The sequence below is a fragment of the Lolium perenne genome, chromosome 5 (assembly GCF_019359855.2).
Source record: "Lolium perenne isolate Kyuss_39 chromosome 5, Kyuss_2.0, whole genome shotgun sequence".
NCBI classification, from domain to species: Eukaryota; Viridiplantae; Streptophyta; class Magnoliopsida; order Poales; family Poaceae; genus Lolium; species Lolium perenne.
This window is the reverse complement of record NC_067248.2, coordinates 137,198,977-137,213,756: the sequence shown is the minus strand read 5'-3', so window position 1 is coordinate 137,213,756 and position 14,780 is coordinate 137,198,977. Positions and strand designations below refer to the sequence as shown.

Below are 14,780 nucleotides of genomic sequence, written 5' to 3'. Positions count from 1 at the left end.
AACTCGGGAAATAGATTAAAAAGCTCACTGTTATTTTCCATTATGCCTAACTAGTGAACAAGAAACAAAAAGATGCAATTGCAGGATCTAAAGGAAATAGCTTCGAGCACTCACACACCAGCAACAGTGCTAGGAAATAGCTTAGTAGTCGGAGGATGTGAATACCTTTTACCTTACCTCCCCGGTAACGGCGCCAGAAAATAGCTTGATGTCTACGCACGCTTCTATTCCTGTAGACAGTGTTGGGCCTCCAAGAGCAGAGGTTTGTAGAATAGCAGCAAGTTTCCTTTAAGTGAATCACCCAAGGTTTATCGAACTCAGGGAGGTAGAGGTCAAAGATATCCCTCTCAAGAAACCCTGCAATTACGATACAAGAAGTCTCTTGTGTCCCCAACACACCTAATACACTTGTCAGATGTATAGGTGCACTAGTTCGGCGAAGAGATAGTGAAATACAAGTAATATGGATGATTGTAAGTAGTATTTGCAATCTGAAATAAAGATGGCAGCAAGCAAACATGTAACAGAACTTGTTGGAAACGGTGTTTCAATGCTTAGAAACAAGGCCTAGGGATCATACTTTCACTAGTGGACACTCTCAACATTGATCACACAACTGAATAAATAAATGCTACTTTCTACACTCTCTTGTTGGATAACAAACACCATTCATTGTGTAGGGCTATAAAATCACACCTCAAGCCGGAGTAAACAAGCTCCACAACATCCGGAGTTCATATTAAAGTAACCTCTAGAGTGCATAATAGACCGTTGCAATTTAGACCGAGTACTAACATAGCATACACACTGTCAACAATAGCTACGAAAGGGGGAATAGATCGCATCAATACTATCATAGTAATAGTTAACTTCATAATCTACAAGAGATTACAATCATAACCTACGCCAAGTACTACATGATGCACACACTGTCAACATTACATCATGGAGGAGGAATAGACTACTTTAATAACATCACTAGAGTAGCACATAGATTAATAGTGATACAAAGCTCATGATCACATAAAGATCACACCATGGGAGAGAGAGATGAACCACATAGCTACCGGTAGAGCCCTCAGCCTCGGGGGAGAACTACTCCCTCCTCATCATAGGAGTCAGCAGCGGTGATGAAGATGGCGGTGGAGATGGCTTCCTGGGGCAATTCCCCGTCCCGGCGGCATGCCGGAACAGAGACTTATGTCCCCCGAATTGGAGTTTCGCGATGGCGGCGGCTCTGGAAGGTTTTCCGTATCGTGGCTTATTCTTTTAGGGTTTTCGCGACGGAGGCTTTAAGTAGGCGCAAGGGCAGCCTCGGAGGAGTCCTGGGGGACCCACACCATAGGGGGGCGCCCCCCCCTTGGCCGCGCCGCCAGGTGGGGTGGGGCCCCCTTGGCTCCCCTCTGGTCCCTCTTCGCTGCTCTGGAAGCTTCCGTGGAAAATAGGACCCTGGGCGTTGATTTCATCCGATTCCGAGAATATTTCCTTTGTAGGATTTCTGAAACCAAAAACAGCAGAAAACAGCAACTGGCTCTTCGGCATCTCGTCAATAGGTTAGTGCCGGAAAATGCATAATAATGACATAAAGTGTGTATAAAACATGTGAGTATCATCATAAAAGTAGCATGGAACATAAGAAATTATAGATACGTTTGAGACGTATCAGGAACGTGCCACTCCTGATTGGTATGATCCTTGTCTAAATGTCATGATTGTGGACAACAATGATGAAGATCCTGCGACGTATGAAGAAGCGATGATGAGCCCAGATTCCAACAAATGGCAAGAAGCCATGAAATCCGAAATGGGGTCCATGTATGATAACAAAGTGTGTACTTTGGTAGACTTACCTGATAGCCGCAAGGCTGTCGAGAATAAATGGATCTTCAAAAGAAAAACAGATGCTGATGGTAATATTACTGTCTATAAAGCTCGACTTGTCGCAAAGGGTTTCCGACAAATTCAAGGTGTTGACTACGATGAGACTTTCTCAACTGTAGCGAAGCTAAAGTCTATGAGGATTTTGTTAGCAATAGCTACATTTTTCGATTATGAGATTTGGTAGATGGATGTCAAAACGGCGTTCCTTAATGGAGACATTGAGGAATAGTTGTATATGGTACAACCCAAAGGTTTTGTCGATCCTAAAAATGCTGACAAGGTGTGCAAACTTCAGCGTTCAATTTATGGACTGAAGCAAGCATCCAGAAGTTGGAACCGACGTTTTGATAAGGTGATCAAAGACTTCGGGTTTATACAGTGTCATGGAGAGGCCTGTATTTACAAGAAAGTGAGTGGGAGCTCTGTAGCGTTCCTGTTATTATATGTAGATGACATATTATTGATTGGGAATGATATAGAACTATTAAGCAGTGTAAAAGGTTATTTGAATAAGAGTTTTTCAATGAAAGACCTTGGTGAAGCATCGTACATATTAGGCATCAAGATTTATAGAGATAGATCAAGACACCTAATAGGGCTTTCACAGAGTACATACCTGGATAAGATTCTAAAGAAGTTTAGAATGGATGAAAGTAAGAAAGGGTTCTTACCTATGTTACCAGGTAAGGTCTTGAGTAAGACTCAAGGTCCAGCTACGGCAGAAGAAAGAGAAAGGATGAGTCAGATCCCCTATGCCTCGGCAGTAGGCTCTATCATGTATGCCATGCTATGTACTAGACCGGATATAGCACATGCTATTAGTTTGACTAGCAGATATCAAAGTGATCCAGGAATGGAACACTGGACAGCGGTCAAGAATATCCTGAAGTACTTGAAAAGAACTAAGGATATGTTTTTTGTTATGGAGGTGACCAAGAGCTCGTTGTAACCAGTTACACCGATGCAAGTTGGAACACTGATCCTGATGACTCTAAGTCTCGATGCAGGTACGTGTTTATATTGAATGGTGCCAGCGATGGCTGGGCAAGCTCGAAGCACTGCACGGTGGCGAAGTCTTCAACAGAATCAGAGTACATAGCGGCTTCAGAGGCTTCATCAGAAGCGATATGGATGAAGAGGTTCATTGTAGAGCTCGGTGTGGTTCCTAGTGCATTGAACCCACTAGTCATCTACTGTGACAACATGGGTGCCATCACCAATGCACAAGAACCAAGGTCACACAAGAGGCTGAAGCATATCAAGCTGCGTTATCATTCGATTCACGAATACATCGAAGATGGAGAAGTAAAGATTTGCAAAGTACACACTGATATGAATGTAGCAGATCCGTTGACTAAAGCTCTCCCTAGGGCAAAGCATGACCAACACCAGAATGCCATGGGTGTTAGGTACCTTACAATGTAATCTAGATTATTGACTCTAGTGCAAGTGGGAGATTGTTGGAGATATGCCCAAGAGGCAATAATAAAAGTAGTTATTATATATCTTTGTGTTTATGATAAATGTTTATATACCATGCTATAATTGTATTAACCGAAACATTGATACATGTGTGTTATGTAAACAACAATGAGTCCCTAGTAAGCCTCTTAACTAGCTTGTTGATTAATAGATGATCATAGTTTCATGATCATGAACATTGGATGTTATTAATAACAAGGTTATGTCATTATATGAATGATGTAATGGAGACACCCAATTAAGCGTAGCATAAGATCACGTCATTAAGTTATTTGCTATAAGCTTTCGATACATAGTTACCTAGTCCTTTCGACCATGAGATCATGTAAATCACTTATACCGGAAAGGTACTTTGATTACATCAAACACCACTGCGTAAATGGGTGGTTATAAAGGTGGGATTAAGTATCCGGAAAGTATGAGTTGAGGCATATGGATCAACAGTGGGATTTGTCCATCCCGATGACGGATAGATATACTCTGGGCCCTCTCGGTGGAATGTCGTCTATATTAGCTTGCAAGCATATGAATGGTTCATAAGAGACCACATACCACGCTACGAGTAAAGATTACTTGTCAGGAGACGAGGTTGAACAAGGTATAGAGATACCGATGATCAAACCTCGGACAAGTAAAATATCGCGTGACAAAGGGAATCGGTATCGTATGTGAATGGTTCATTCGATCACTAATTCATCGTTGAATATGTGGGAGCCATTATGGATCTCTAGATCCCGCTATTGGTTATTGGTCGGAGAGAGGTCTCAACCATGTCTACATAATTCGCGAACCGTAGGGTGACACACTTAAGGTTTGATGTCGTATTAGTAGATATTGAATATGGAATGGAGTTCGAAGTTTTGTTCGGAGTCTCGGATGGGATCCCGAACATCACGAGGAGTTCCGGAATGGTCCGGAGAATAAGATTCATATATAGGAAGTCATTTTATAAGTTTGAAAATGATCCGGTGCATTTATGGAAGGTTCTAGAAGGTTCTAGAAAAGTCCGAAAGAAATCACTATGGAAGGCGGAGTCCCGAAGGGACTCCACCAAGCTTGGCCGGCCAACCCTAGAGGGGTGGAGTCCCAGGTGGACTCAACCAAGGTGGCCGGCCACCCCCTCCCAAGGAAAGGTTGGGAATCCCACCTTGGGTAGGTTTCATGTCATATGGAAGGTTTTGGTTTGGGGTCTTATTCGAAGACTTGTAGACCAACTCTTGGGTGTTCCACCTATATAATGAGGGACAAGGGGAGGGGGCCGGCCACACAAAAGCCACCTTGGCCGCACCCCTTAGTGGCCGGCCACCCCCTCTCCCCAAACCCTAGCCGCCCCCTCCTCCTCCACCTCTCCCGCAACCGCTTAGCGAAGCTCCGCCGGAGATCTCCATCGACACCGCCACCACGCCGTTGTGCTGCCGGGATTCAAGGAGGAGCTACTACATCCGCTGCCCGCTGGAACGGGGAGAAGGACGACGTCTTCATCAACACTGAACGTGTGACCAAGTACGGAGGTGCTGCCCGATTGTGACACCGTCAAGATCTTCTACGCGTTTTTGAAAGCGGCAAGTGATCGTCTACCGCAGCAACGAGAGCCTCCTCTTGTAGGCTTTGGAAATCTTCAAGTGTTAGTCTAGTTCATCCCCTCGTTGCTCCCATCTTCTAGATTGCATCTTGGCTTGGATTGCGTTCTCGCGGTAGGAAATTTTTTGTTTTCTATGCTACGAATCACTACAGTTATAACCAGAGTATGCGTCCAGGAAGGAAAGACGTTCGCAGCCTGCCATGGAGTCGATGATTTGATCGATCCTCGGGAGGGGGAAGTGATCCTTTGGACAGTGTTTATTGAGACACGTGAAGTCGATGCACATGCGAAGGACCTCTGTGTTTTTCTTCGGGACCAGCACTGGGTTCGCTACCCATGTGGCTTCTGTGTGCAACTCTTTGATAAATCCTGCTTCTCTGAGTCGATTAATTTCTGACAGCATAGCTTTGCGGTTTGGCTCCGAAAAACGCCGCAAAGGTTGTTTGATTGGTCTAGCCATTGGATCCAAGTTAAGGTGGTGGTCGACAAGTTCCCTGGGTACTCCTGGCATCTCAGCTGGGCACCATGCGAAGATTTCCCAGCACTCACGGAGGAACTTGACGAGCGCGCTTTCCTATGCGAGATCCATGTTTGTTGCAATGGATGTCGTCTTTTTTGGGATCTGTCGGGTGTATCTGTACTTCCTTGGAGTTTTTAGTAGTATCAAAGGTTGGCTCCTTCAGTGGTCTCCCGTTGTCAGGAAACACATCATAGTCAGTTGTTAGCCTTGACGCCATATATTCTGCTTGCATCCCGAAGGTTTCTGACAACCGATGAAAGTCCTTGTCGCATTTATCGGCTAGCGCAAAACTGCCTTTTACTGTGATTGGGACCTTGGGTCCAGGGAGTCTCCACAACAGATATGTGTAGTGTGGTACTGCCATGAACCTGGCATATGCGGGTCATCCTAACAAAGCATGATACTGTGATGGGAAATCCACCACCTCAAACTCCAGCTTCTCTCTTCTGTAATTTTCTCGGGTTCCAAACTGAACGTCGAGATTGATCTTCCCCAATAGACAACTTGGCTTGTATGGCGTGATACCATGGAAACGCGTGTCCGTTGGCATTATGTTTGCCAATGATATGTTCATCTTCCTCAATGTATCTGCATACATGAGGTTTAAACTGCTGCCACCATCTATGAACACTCGCGAGACGTCGAATCCTGTGATTACTGCTGGTAAGATCAAGGCAGATTGCCCTGGTCGCGGAACTTGCTGCGGGTGGTCTGCTATAGTGAAGCCGATATCTTGCCCTGACCAATTCAAGTACTCGATTGTTGGTGGAGGCATCTTCTCTGCCATAAAGACTTTTCGCGAAATCACTTTCTGAGCTTTATTGGAGGGCCGGCCCTTCTGAATCATCGAGACCGCACCATTGGTGTCGATATAAGGAACGTTGCTCGGAGGTGCCGCCAATTGCAACTGATGTCGATTTTTGTCCATAATTGCGGGTGGAGGTGGAAGGTGAATCTCACTCCTTGGCCCCTGGGGGTTCCTGGTTACTGCCTGCGTATTGGTGTGCCCTGCATATCTATGCAGTGCTAGGAAAGTTCGATAGTCCTTCTGTAGATGCCCTGACTGCCTCTTCACGTTATTATCAAGGAAAAAGTGCATTTGGCATGGTCCGTTTAGGAGATCCTCGGGTGATACATACGGCCTCTGGAACCAAGGCCCATTATTTTGTCTATTTGGACGGGGACCGTCCCGCTGATCGCTTCGTTGATCGTTACTTCTCTGGTAATCATCTCTATTGTTATTTCCGCCAATTGTTCGGAAGCCAGCCGATATTTGGCCACGTCATAGTCAAAAAACTGTCGAGGGAAACGTCGTCTACTTTGATTATTTCGACTGCGGTCGTCCTCAGGCGACCTATGCCGCTTGCTATGAACATCATCTTCTCCATCCGCCCAGCGATTCGCTATTTCCATAAGTGCTGCTATTGTCTTTGGATTGGTCCTTCCCAAATCCTCGACTAAGTCCTTTCTTCAGATTCCAGCAACAAACGCATCAATTGCTCTCTCGTCAGATATGTTTTCTGCCGAGTTTTTGATGATGTTCCACCTCTGGATATATGTCCTCATAGATTCATCATACTTCTGTCTGCAACCCCTTAACTGCTCCAATGACGCGGGTTTCTTGAATGTGGATAGGAAATTCTTCACAAATATCTCCTCGAAAGTTTCCCAGCTGTCGTTGGATCCAGGCGGTAGCCTTTTTATCCATGACCGTGCTGCTCCACTCAAGTGCACCTGGATGCTTTGCATGGCCGTTGCTTTAGTTCCACCTGTCAGCTTCACCGTCTCCAGGTAGTCAACTAACCAATCATCAGGATCTTGCAAGCCATCGAACTTCTTGTAGTTGTCAATCAATTTAAACCCAGATGGGACCCGAGTTTTTTGAACCCGTCGGGTAAAATAAGGGAGCCCGCACATATCCTCCTCATCGACCTCTGGTGAATGGCGACGTTCTCTCCTTTCTTGTCGCGCTCTATCAACCCGTGTCTGTGTTGCTGTATCTCTGGCACCACTTGTTCTTGGAGGATCTTGTACTACCATTGTGGATCATGGACTATTTTGCCTTGGAGCGCCTTCGGGAGGCGTACTTGTACTTGCGAACGTTGTTCCCATGGCTCCAACTCCTGCCATAGCCATATTATACAATGCTTCTCTTGGATCTCCTGCAGGTGGCCTGGATGCCAGTATGAAAGCTTGGGTCGTCATATATCCTGCTTCCGGTGTCTTGGGAATAATATTTCCCCTTGTGTCTATCGACATAAATGACATGTCGAGGTTCTGGACTAGATTCTCCCTCTCGGCTTCAGGTATATGCTGCAACCGAGACCTTGCCCTGTTGTGAGCTGCTCTGTGACTATCTCCTCCCGAAGCACCTGAGTGTTGACTTAGCTCAGCTCTTCGCCTGCTTGACGAGGAAGTTGCGGCCCTCCTCCTATCAAGCTCGACTCTCTGTTTTTCGAGTTCTCGTCCAGCATGGGTGAGTTTATATTGGTATGCTTGCAACTCTTCAGCTGTGGCAGTCGTAGTCATTGGCTCCGTGCCATCGATGGCTTTTGCGGCTCTGTCCCAAGCTGCTTGCGGAAGTTGTACCATCTGCCGTGTTGCAGGTCCATCATACTTGGTGCCTAAACCTCGCATAAGATCAGCAGGATCGACGTATGGATTTCCCACATCATCGAAAGCCTCTGATGTCTCCTCCTGTGGGCGACTTGTTTCTCCAATTACATAGACTTGATGATTTTTTAGAGTTTGACTTTTGTCGAGGTTGGTGACACCGTCGTATAGATCGGCGAAGACCTTCCTAACAGAAGTAGACTTATCGATGAGGTCGAAGCTGTCGATGTTGTCTGAGTCGCTGCTTATACTGGAGTCCGCAGACGACTCGAAGGACATGTTGCCGAAGAGTTTGACGAGTTTTCCGCTTGTCGCAGTCTTGATGAAGCATGGCAGCCAGATCTCCTCGGCGCCTGTCTCGAACGATGACAACGATTCCGAAAGATCGGAAAAGGCCGCCGACGATCCCGATGAAACCGGAACCTCGAAACGATGTGATCCCTCTTTTACGACGCAGAAGTGGAACCTCCCGAACGTCATCTCCATAGGCTCCTCCAGATAGGCATATGCATCCAAACGGGAGGGTGGGTGAGGAACAAAATCGACTAGACCAGTTTCGATCTGTTTAGCTCTGTCCATCGCGTTGCTTGCCACCGAAGATGTCGACGATGTTGAGCGTGCCATCGAGATCAGCTCCTTGACGCCTCTTTTCCCCACGGTCGGCGCCGGTTGATAAGGTATCAACTTGTCAATGCCTACGGATTGTAGACTAGGGTTTGCGTAGGAAGTAGAGGGCAAGTAGATCTCAAGGGTTCAGCGGGAAAAGTACTCGACTGCGAGAAAACTAGAGTTGTGTTGACAATAAAATCGATGCCCTCTTCGTCCCTCGACCCCCCCTTATATAGGAGGCGGAGCTGAGGGTTTCGTATTACACAAGGTTACAGATTCTGGGAGACTCTTTGAGTTCAACCCGTAAAGTTACAAATCTCTTTAATCCTAATACAATTCTATCTTTCCATATTATTAGCTAATTAGGCTTCCGAGCTTCATAGTCGTCGACTCATGGGCCTTCAGTAAACCCCGGGTACCATCTTTGGCAAGCCCATTGGGGATTCCTATGTCAGACGGTTAGGTCAAACTTGAATGTGTCACTGACGTGTCAGTCCCACGTCTTCTCTCCTCGCTTTTCATTGTATCCGGCGTGCCCGGAACGTCCCCTGCAGACCGGAGACGGGCTCAGGACGCCGGACACCGTATTGGACCGTGTCGGACGAAAGGATGCTTTGGGCGCGCGGCTGGGAACGAAAATTTGTCCGACACACCCCAAATACCTTTGGCGGCCGCTTTAGGGACGCGGCTGGAGATGCTCTTAGGTCCGCTAAATTGTTGTTGCACGCTCGTTCGGAATTATTCCAAGAATAGTGATTGTGCCTTCTTTGGCGGCCACATTGAACACCATGGACGTGTGGGTGATCTGCTTCCATATGTCGTTTGCTCTAGATCGCTTGTTTGGAGTTTCTTGGTGGAATAATATTTGATGTGTTGTGAAATAAAAGAAAACAAACTCTATTCTCTCCGTTATATATTGGTTGTTGCTGATTTAGGACAATTTTATAATAAAATCAGCGACAACTAATATGAAAGGGAGAAAGTGACGCGGACAGACCGTATCAGGTACCCACTATTGCTATATTGGGTGCGGTCCAATCGAATGACAATGAAGACCGCGTCGCAACAAGCTATTGAAGCCCAGGAACCGTGCAAGGCAAATCAAGCCCAAGCTTGGAATGTACCTGCAACCGACCCTGAACCCTGAGACCTGGACTTCTATAAGGACAACAAGGTTTTATCGGTGAGGAGAATGACAAGGTACACGCGACCTAGACTAGATCATACAAAACGATCAGGCCGACATTTTGTAACCCAATCTCTATCGATTAAGAAACAGACAAGCAACATGTAGTGTTTTCCCTCCGGAGGCCTGAAGGTGGTTAAAATCATATCCCGTATGTTTTTTGTTTGTAATCCGATGAATCCACCAGGACATCATCTTCCCTAAAATCCAAGTCCATAACTTAAGGGTATTGTCGTGGTGTCAATTGGCGCCATCTGTGGGATACTTGTGCGCTGGAGTCATAGCTTCTTCTGCTCCCAATCTCAATATCTTCTATTCGACGGTTCGGGAGAAACCAATGTGATTCGGCTCTTTTCACCTTCACGTCCCACTATTACCGGTGGAGATGTCGCACATAAGCGAGGATCGCGATTGCATCGCGTACGTGAGGGGGATAGGCGTGAGATGTCAAGAAGCTTCGAGTCGTCTTTCACGGGGGACATATTAGGCAACTGGGTGGCTAAGACTCCGCAAGGTAATCGGGAGGCTCGGCATGTGTAGTCGGCTAATAATTTTGAGAAGGGCTCGAACTTCAGCCATGGTGGTCGCAATAGTTATTTGAGGGATGAAGGGTTTAATGGACAAGGTTTTGGTGCCTATGAGGAAGGAAAATTCAAAGGCAAAAATGGCTATGGGAACGGATATGCATCAATGAACCGATGTAATTATAGATAGGACCTTTATCATCAATTCTATTATGGGAACTGAAATCTCAATAACAACTACCGGGGAGGTTCTGGGAGGTTTAATGTAAACAATAGTTGATATCAACAAACATTCAACAATAGTGAAAACAATGTGGTCACTGCTTCGGCTCAGTCTAGGACGCGGTTGCTACTCACGCGGTTGCATTGACCTCTGGTTTGTCTGATGCCTCTCTTAACTTCCTGAATATGGAGACGACCTCCGTTGTGTTTGTCAATACGTGCTTAGAAAAAACTTGATAAAATGTATTGTCTGAGATGTGGTGAGAATGGTCACTTGGTGGAGACTTGTACTGCTAGTTTATGTCTATATTGTTAGAAGAGTTCTCATGAGTCCATCAGTTTCCCGCTGCTTTCTGTGCCAAAACCAATTGCAATTACTTATGGTGTTTCTCGCAATGAGCTTATTTTCCATGAGATACCTGCTTCATCTGATGTTACTTTTAGGTAGGACAGTGGAAATGTTGGTAAAATTTCGATTATTGATGGGGTGTTATCATCTCAAGAAATTGTCAAAGAGTTAGAGTGGATCATATCCCAGTGGGATCTTAGACTTAGTGATGATGGCCCTTTCAAAGTTACATTTCCCTCTAAGGCTGATCTTGCGAGGATGACAAAGTTTATTAATGTTATGATCCTGGCACAAGTATGTTCTTTCACTTTGAGGAGTGATCAAATGCTGAAGTGGACAAGTTTTATCTCACACCAGTTTGGGTTGAGTACATGTATGTTGTTATAAGGAGAGGTTTGATTATTTGTCTCTTTTGGTGTTGTCTCAAAGGCAAAAGAAGTTGACATGGAATTCACTAGACCTCATTTTATGGATCGAATGTTGGTTGAGGAAGAGGACCACGATGACGATGAGGAGGAGGAGGAGGAGGAGGAGATGTCCCAAACCAAGAGCCACGCGACGACACCACAAACTACCTCTAGTCCTCCTCGCGTGGGAGCGTGAACAGCTAGATGCCTTGAAGGGGGACAAGCTCCCCTACCAGCCACCCGAGTTGAACGAGGACGAGGCTCTTTGAATGGCCATCGTCGCGCCGGAGCTCGAGGACACTGGCAGCGTCGATCTCGAAGAGCATGGTGGCGCTGCCGAAGTTGCATGTCGCATCCTCGTTGGCCCAGCTAATCATGTAGAAGTAGCTATGGGTGGTGTAGGAGTAGCGGGCAAGCAGCATGCTGGGGCTGTGGCATTTCCCTCCTGGGTGAAGCAGGCCGCAGTCGGCGCAGCTCCCGCACGCCTAGTCGAGTTCTCTGGATCTGACCAGCTGAAATGTAGAAAATGTTGATTGCTGAGATGCTTTTTTGGAGTAAGAGCAACTCTAACAGACACCGCAAACCGCAAACCCCAAATACGCTGATGGAGGGCACCCTAAACGCGTTTTGCAGGCTTAAAAAACGTCGCGCAGTTCAGACATTGCAAAAGGAGTCTCTAAAAGAGCATATTCCCTGCCCTGGCCCACGGTCAGTCTTTCAACTTTTTTCCTCCTTTTTTCCCCAACATCGGCCCCAACAACGGTTAGCATGGGTGCCTCGAGCACCGTCATGCGTGCCGCCCCGGCCCACAGCCGCACCTCGCCCGGCGCAAGCGCGTGCCCCCGCCCGCCGCCCGTCCCTGCCTGCCGCCCGCGCGCCGTGCCGCGCCAGTAGCCGCACGCCTAGCAGCCCCGCGCCGGTCGGCCGCCCGCTACGGATTACGGCGAATTTTGGCCCGATTCCAGCGACTCCAACGAATTTTGGTAGACTCCGACGCTAGTACGGGCTGAAATTTCCATCGCGCCAACGCGGGAGTCGGGATGGGGTTCGCTCTCAGAAGGCCTCGCGAAACTGAGTATTTGAGGTTTCCGCGACGAGAATGTAGATAGACTGGAAAAATAATTCGGATGGGAGCTCGATACGGTGTCTGAACCGGCCCCTTTTCCTCTCCAAAACCGCAAAAAAACAGTTATTAACGGATGGAAGCTGGATGCGGTGTCTGCTAGGAGATGCTCTAACACGGGGTGAGCGTGGTGAAGGATTTTAGGGCAGGCAGCCATGTTGTCATTGCGTTCCTGCGCGGGCGAGCAACTTCCAACAATGGAAATTACGCTTAAATAGAACACACAAAAATCACGAACTCACTCTGATCGGTTTTTGTGTAGTCATCTAGACATCATCATACCCTTTCCTGTAGTTCCATAAAATCAACCGCGTGCGGCGACTGATTCTGCAGCTGAATCCCGATTCAAATATGTGAATGTGGTGATGTGCCTTTAATAGGGCTTGGCATGTGCTACAAAAATCCTTACAAAAACTCGCATATGAAAAGTTGTGGGGTGATGAGTATGACCAAGAATGTTTACTGAGAGAAGTGGCGAGTGTCGTTTAAAACAAACCTGAACATCTCATAAATAATAGAAGTGCACAAACAAAATTTCAGTAAAATCAACTGAACCACAGGAATGAATGAAAGCTTTAATGTAAAATTCACACAAACTTCAATAATAGCACAAACAAAAAAGGAGGTTATTCCGTTCGTTCTCCAGTGTGATCAAGAGCCGCCATGATGACCGAAGCACGTAGTCCCGATTTCATTGAATGAACAATCGCTAGTTGATGAGCCGGCAGTTCTTCCTGATCTCCCCATTAGCGCTGGTTTTCACCCCAATGGCACCCATCTTCCTCATGGCTTGCTTGAACTTAGTCTCCCACACATATGGGGTCAGATTTTGCTTCACCAATCTCTTTGTCTTGGATGACTCAAGTGCAGCATCCGATGTGAACAACACTTCATGGTTGAGCACATTCTTGTAGTATTGGTTGTCCAGCTTGTTAGGGGTTTTGAAGTCTTGATCCACCGTGGAGCTACCACTCTTGCACTTTCTTGTCACCGAGTTCGCAAACCTAGAGTTCATGGCCATTGGGTCCGAGGCGTTGCGCGGCAGACGGTCACCGAAGGAGGAGCAGTGGGAGATCCCGACAGTATGCGCGCCGGATAGGGTGACCATCTCGTCAAGGCTGAGCCCCTTGGCTGCAAACATAGCCTCGAGCACCGTGATGTTGCCGAAAGGAGGGGGCAGGTTGAAGAGGGTCTCGCTCGCAGAAGAGACGCGTCCATCATAGCGACCAGCCGGCATTTCAAAGTATACCTTCTTGTTACTGAGGAAGTAGGTTGCGTCACGTCCAGCAAAGGCGACAATGTCTGCGCACGAGACGACACCCTTGCACTTAGCCTCGAGCTTGGTCTTAATCTTATCAATCACTTCAAATCCGCGGAGGCTACCGATGTTAGGGAGGCCAAACTTCTCCGTCGATTCATTGGCCGGGGTCCTGTCTAGGAGGACCGACGCATCACAACCCTGAAAAGAATCATGCCAAATTGTTAACTTCTACACTAGTTTCATTTGAGGGCACATGTATAGTAAGAATGTTACCCAGGTTACAAGTGATTGATCCACATGCTATAGATAATTATATATACCTGGACGAAGCAGTCGTGAAAGAAGAGACGGATGAGGCCCGCGCCAATGCCAGGGTTGCGTTTAATCTCCTCCTGCACAACGTCTCTGACGATGTTCTCTGCTCCTTTGCAAGTCTTGTAGTAGTGAGCATAGTTGAGCGTCGGGGCAGCAGGTGGAGTGCTCTTGGGTGCCGATACCGGGTAAGGATACCCGTAGCCTGCTTGGCACGTGTGGGCCACGCAACCCAGCAATGCTAGCATGAGAGCTGAGGCGGCAAGCTTGCTAGCCATGGTAATTATAGCCCGCTACAGAGTGCAGTAGGAATTGGATCCTAGATGGGTGAAGAAAACTTGGCGTGCTGCATGTCTACTTATAGGTCTAGGCATGTCATATTTTTCTTTGATGGTAGGTGACATGTTTTTCTTTGATGGTAGGAATTCGTCAGAACATGTCTGCATGATCTATACATGTAATATTTTTCTTTGATGGTAGGTGACATGTTCTATGTTTTCAGTTCAAGTTGGAACATAATGTTAAAATAAAAATATAAAAACAAGTCAAACTAGAACATGGAGAGCACAATCTCACAAACTGCTCAAATGGACAGCTCAAATGGTTGGCATTGGCTTTTTCATTTGCTCAGTAATGTGGGCGTCCGTCGTTGATGAAGTTTTCCCAGTAAGTGTTGACATGGCGTTGTGAAAGAGTGCAAGTAGGAGGG

At 46.8% G+C, this 14,780-nt stretch overlaps 1 protein-coding gene across 1 annotated transcript; it reads right to left on the bottom strand.

The window, feature by feature from the left end:
• Positions 1-12,977: 12,977 nt before the first annotated feature.
• On the bottom strand, positions 12,978-14,381 carry LOC127304823 (peroxidase 2). The gene is made up of 2 exons (XM_051335403.2): positions 14,080-14,381; positions 12,978-13,957 (listed from the first exon to the last, which is right to left on the bottom strand). The coding sequence occupies exons 1-2, from the start codon at positions 14,347-14,349 to the stop codon at positions 13,208-13,210; spliced, it is 1,020 nt and encodes a 339-aa protein (XP_051191363.1). The 5' UTR covers positions 14,350-14,381; the 3' UTR covers positions 12,978-13,207.
• Between the last annotated feature and the right edge of the window lie 399 nt (positions 14,382-14,780).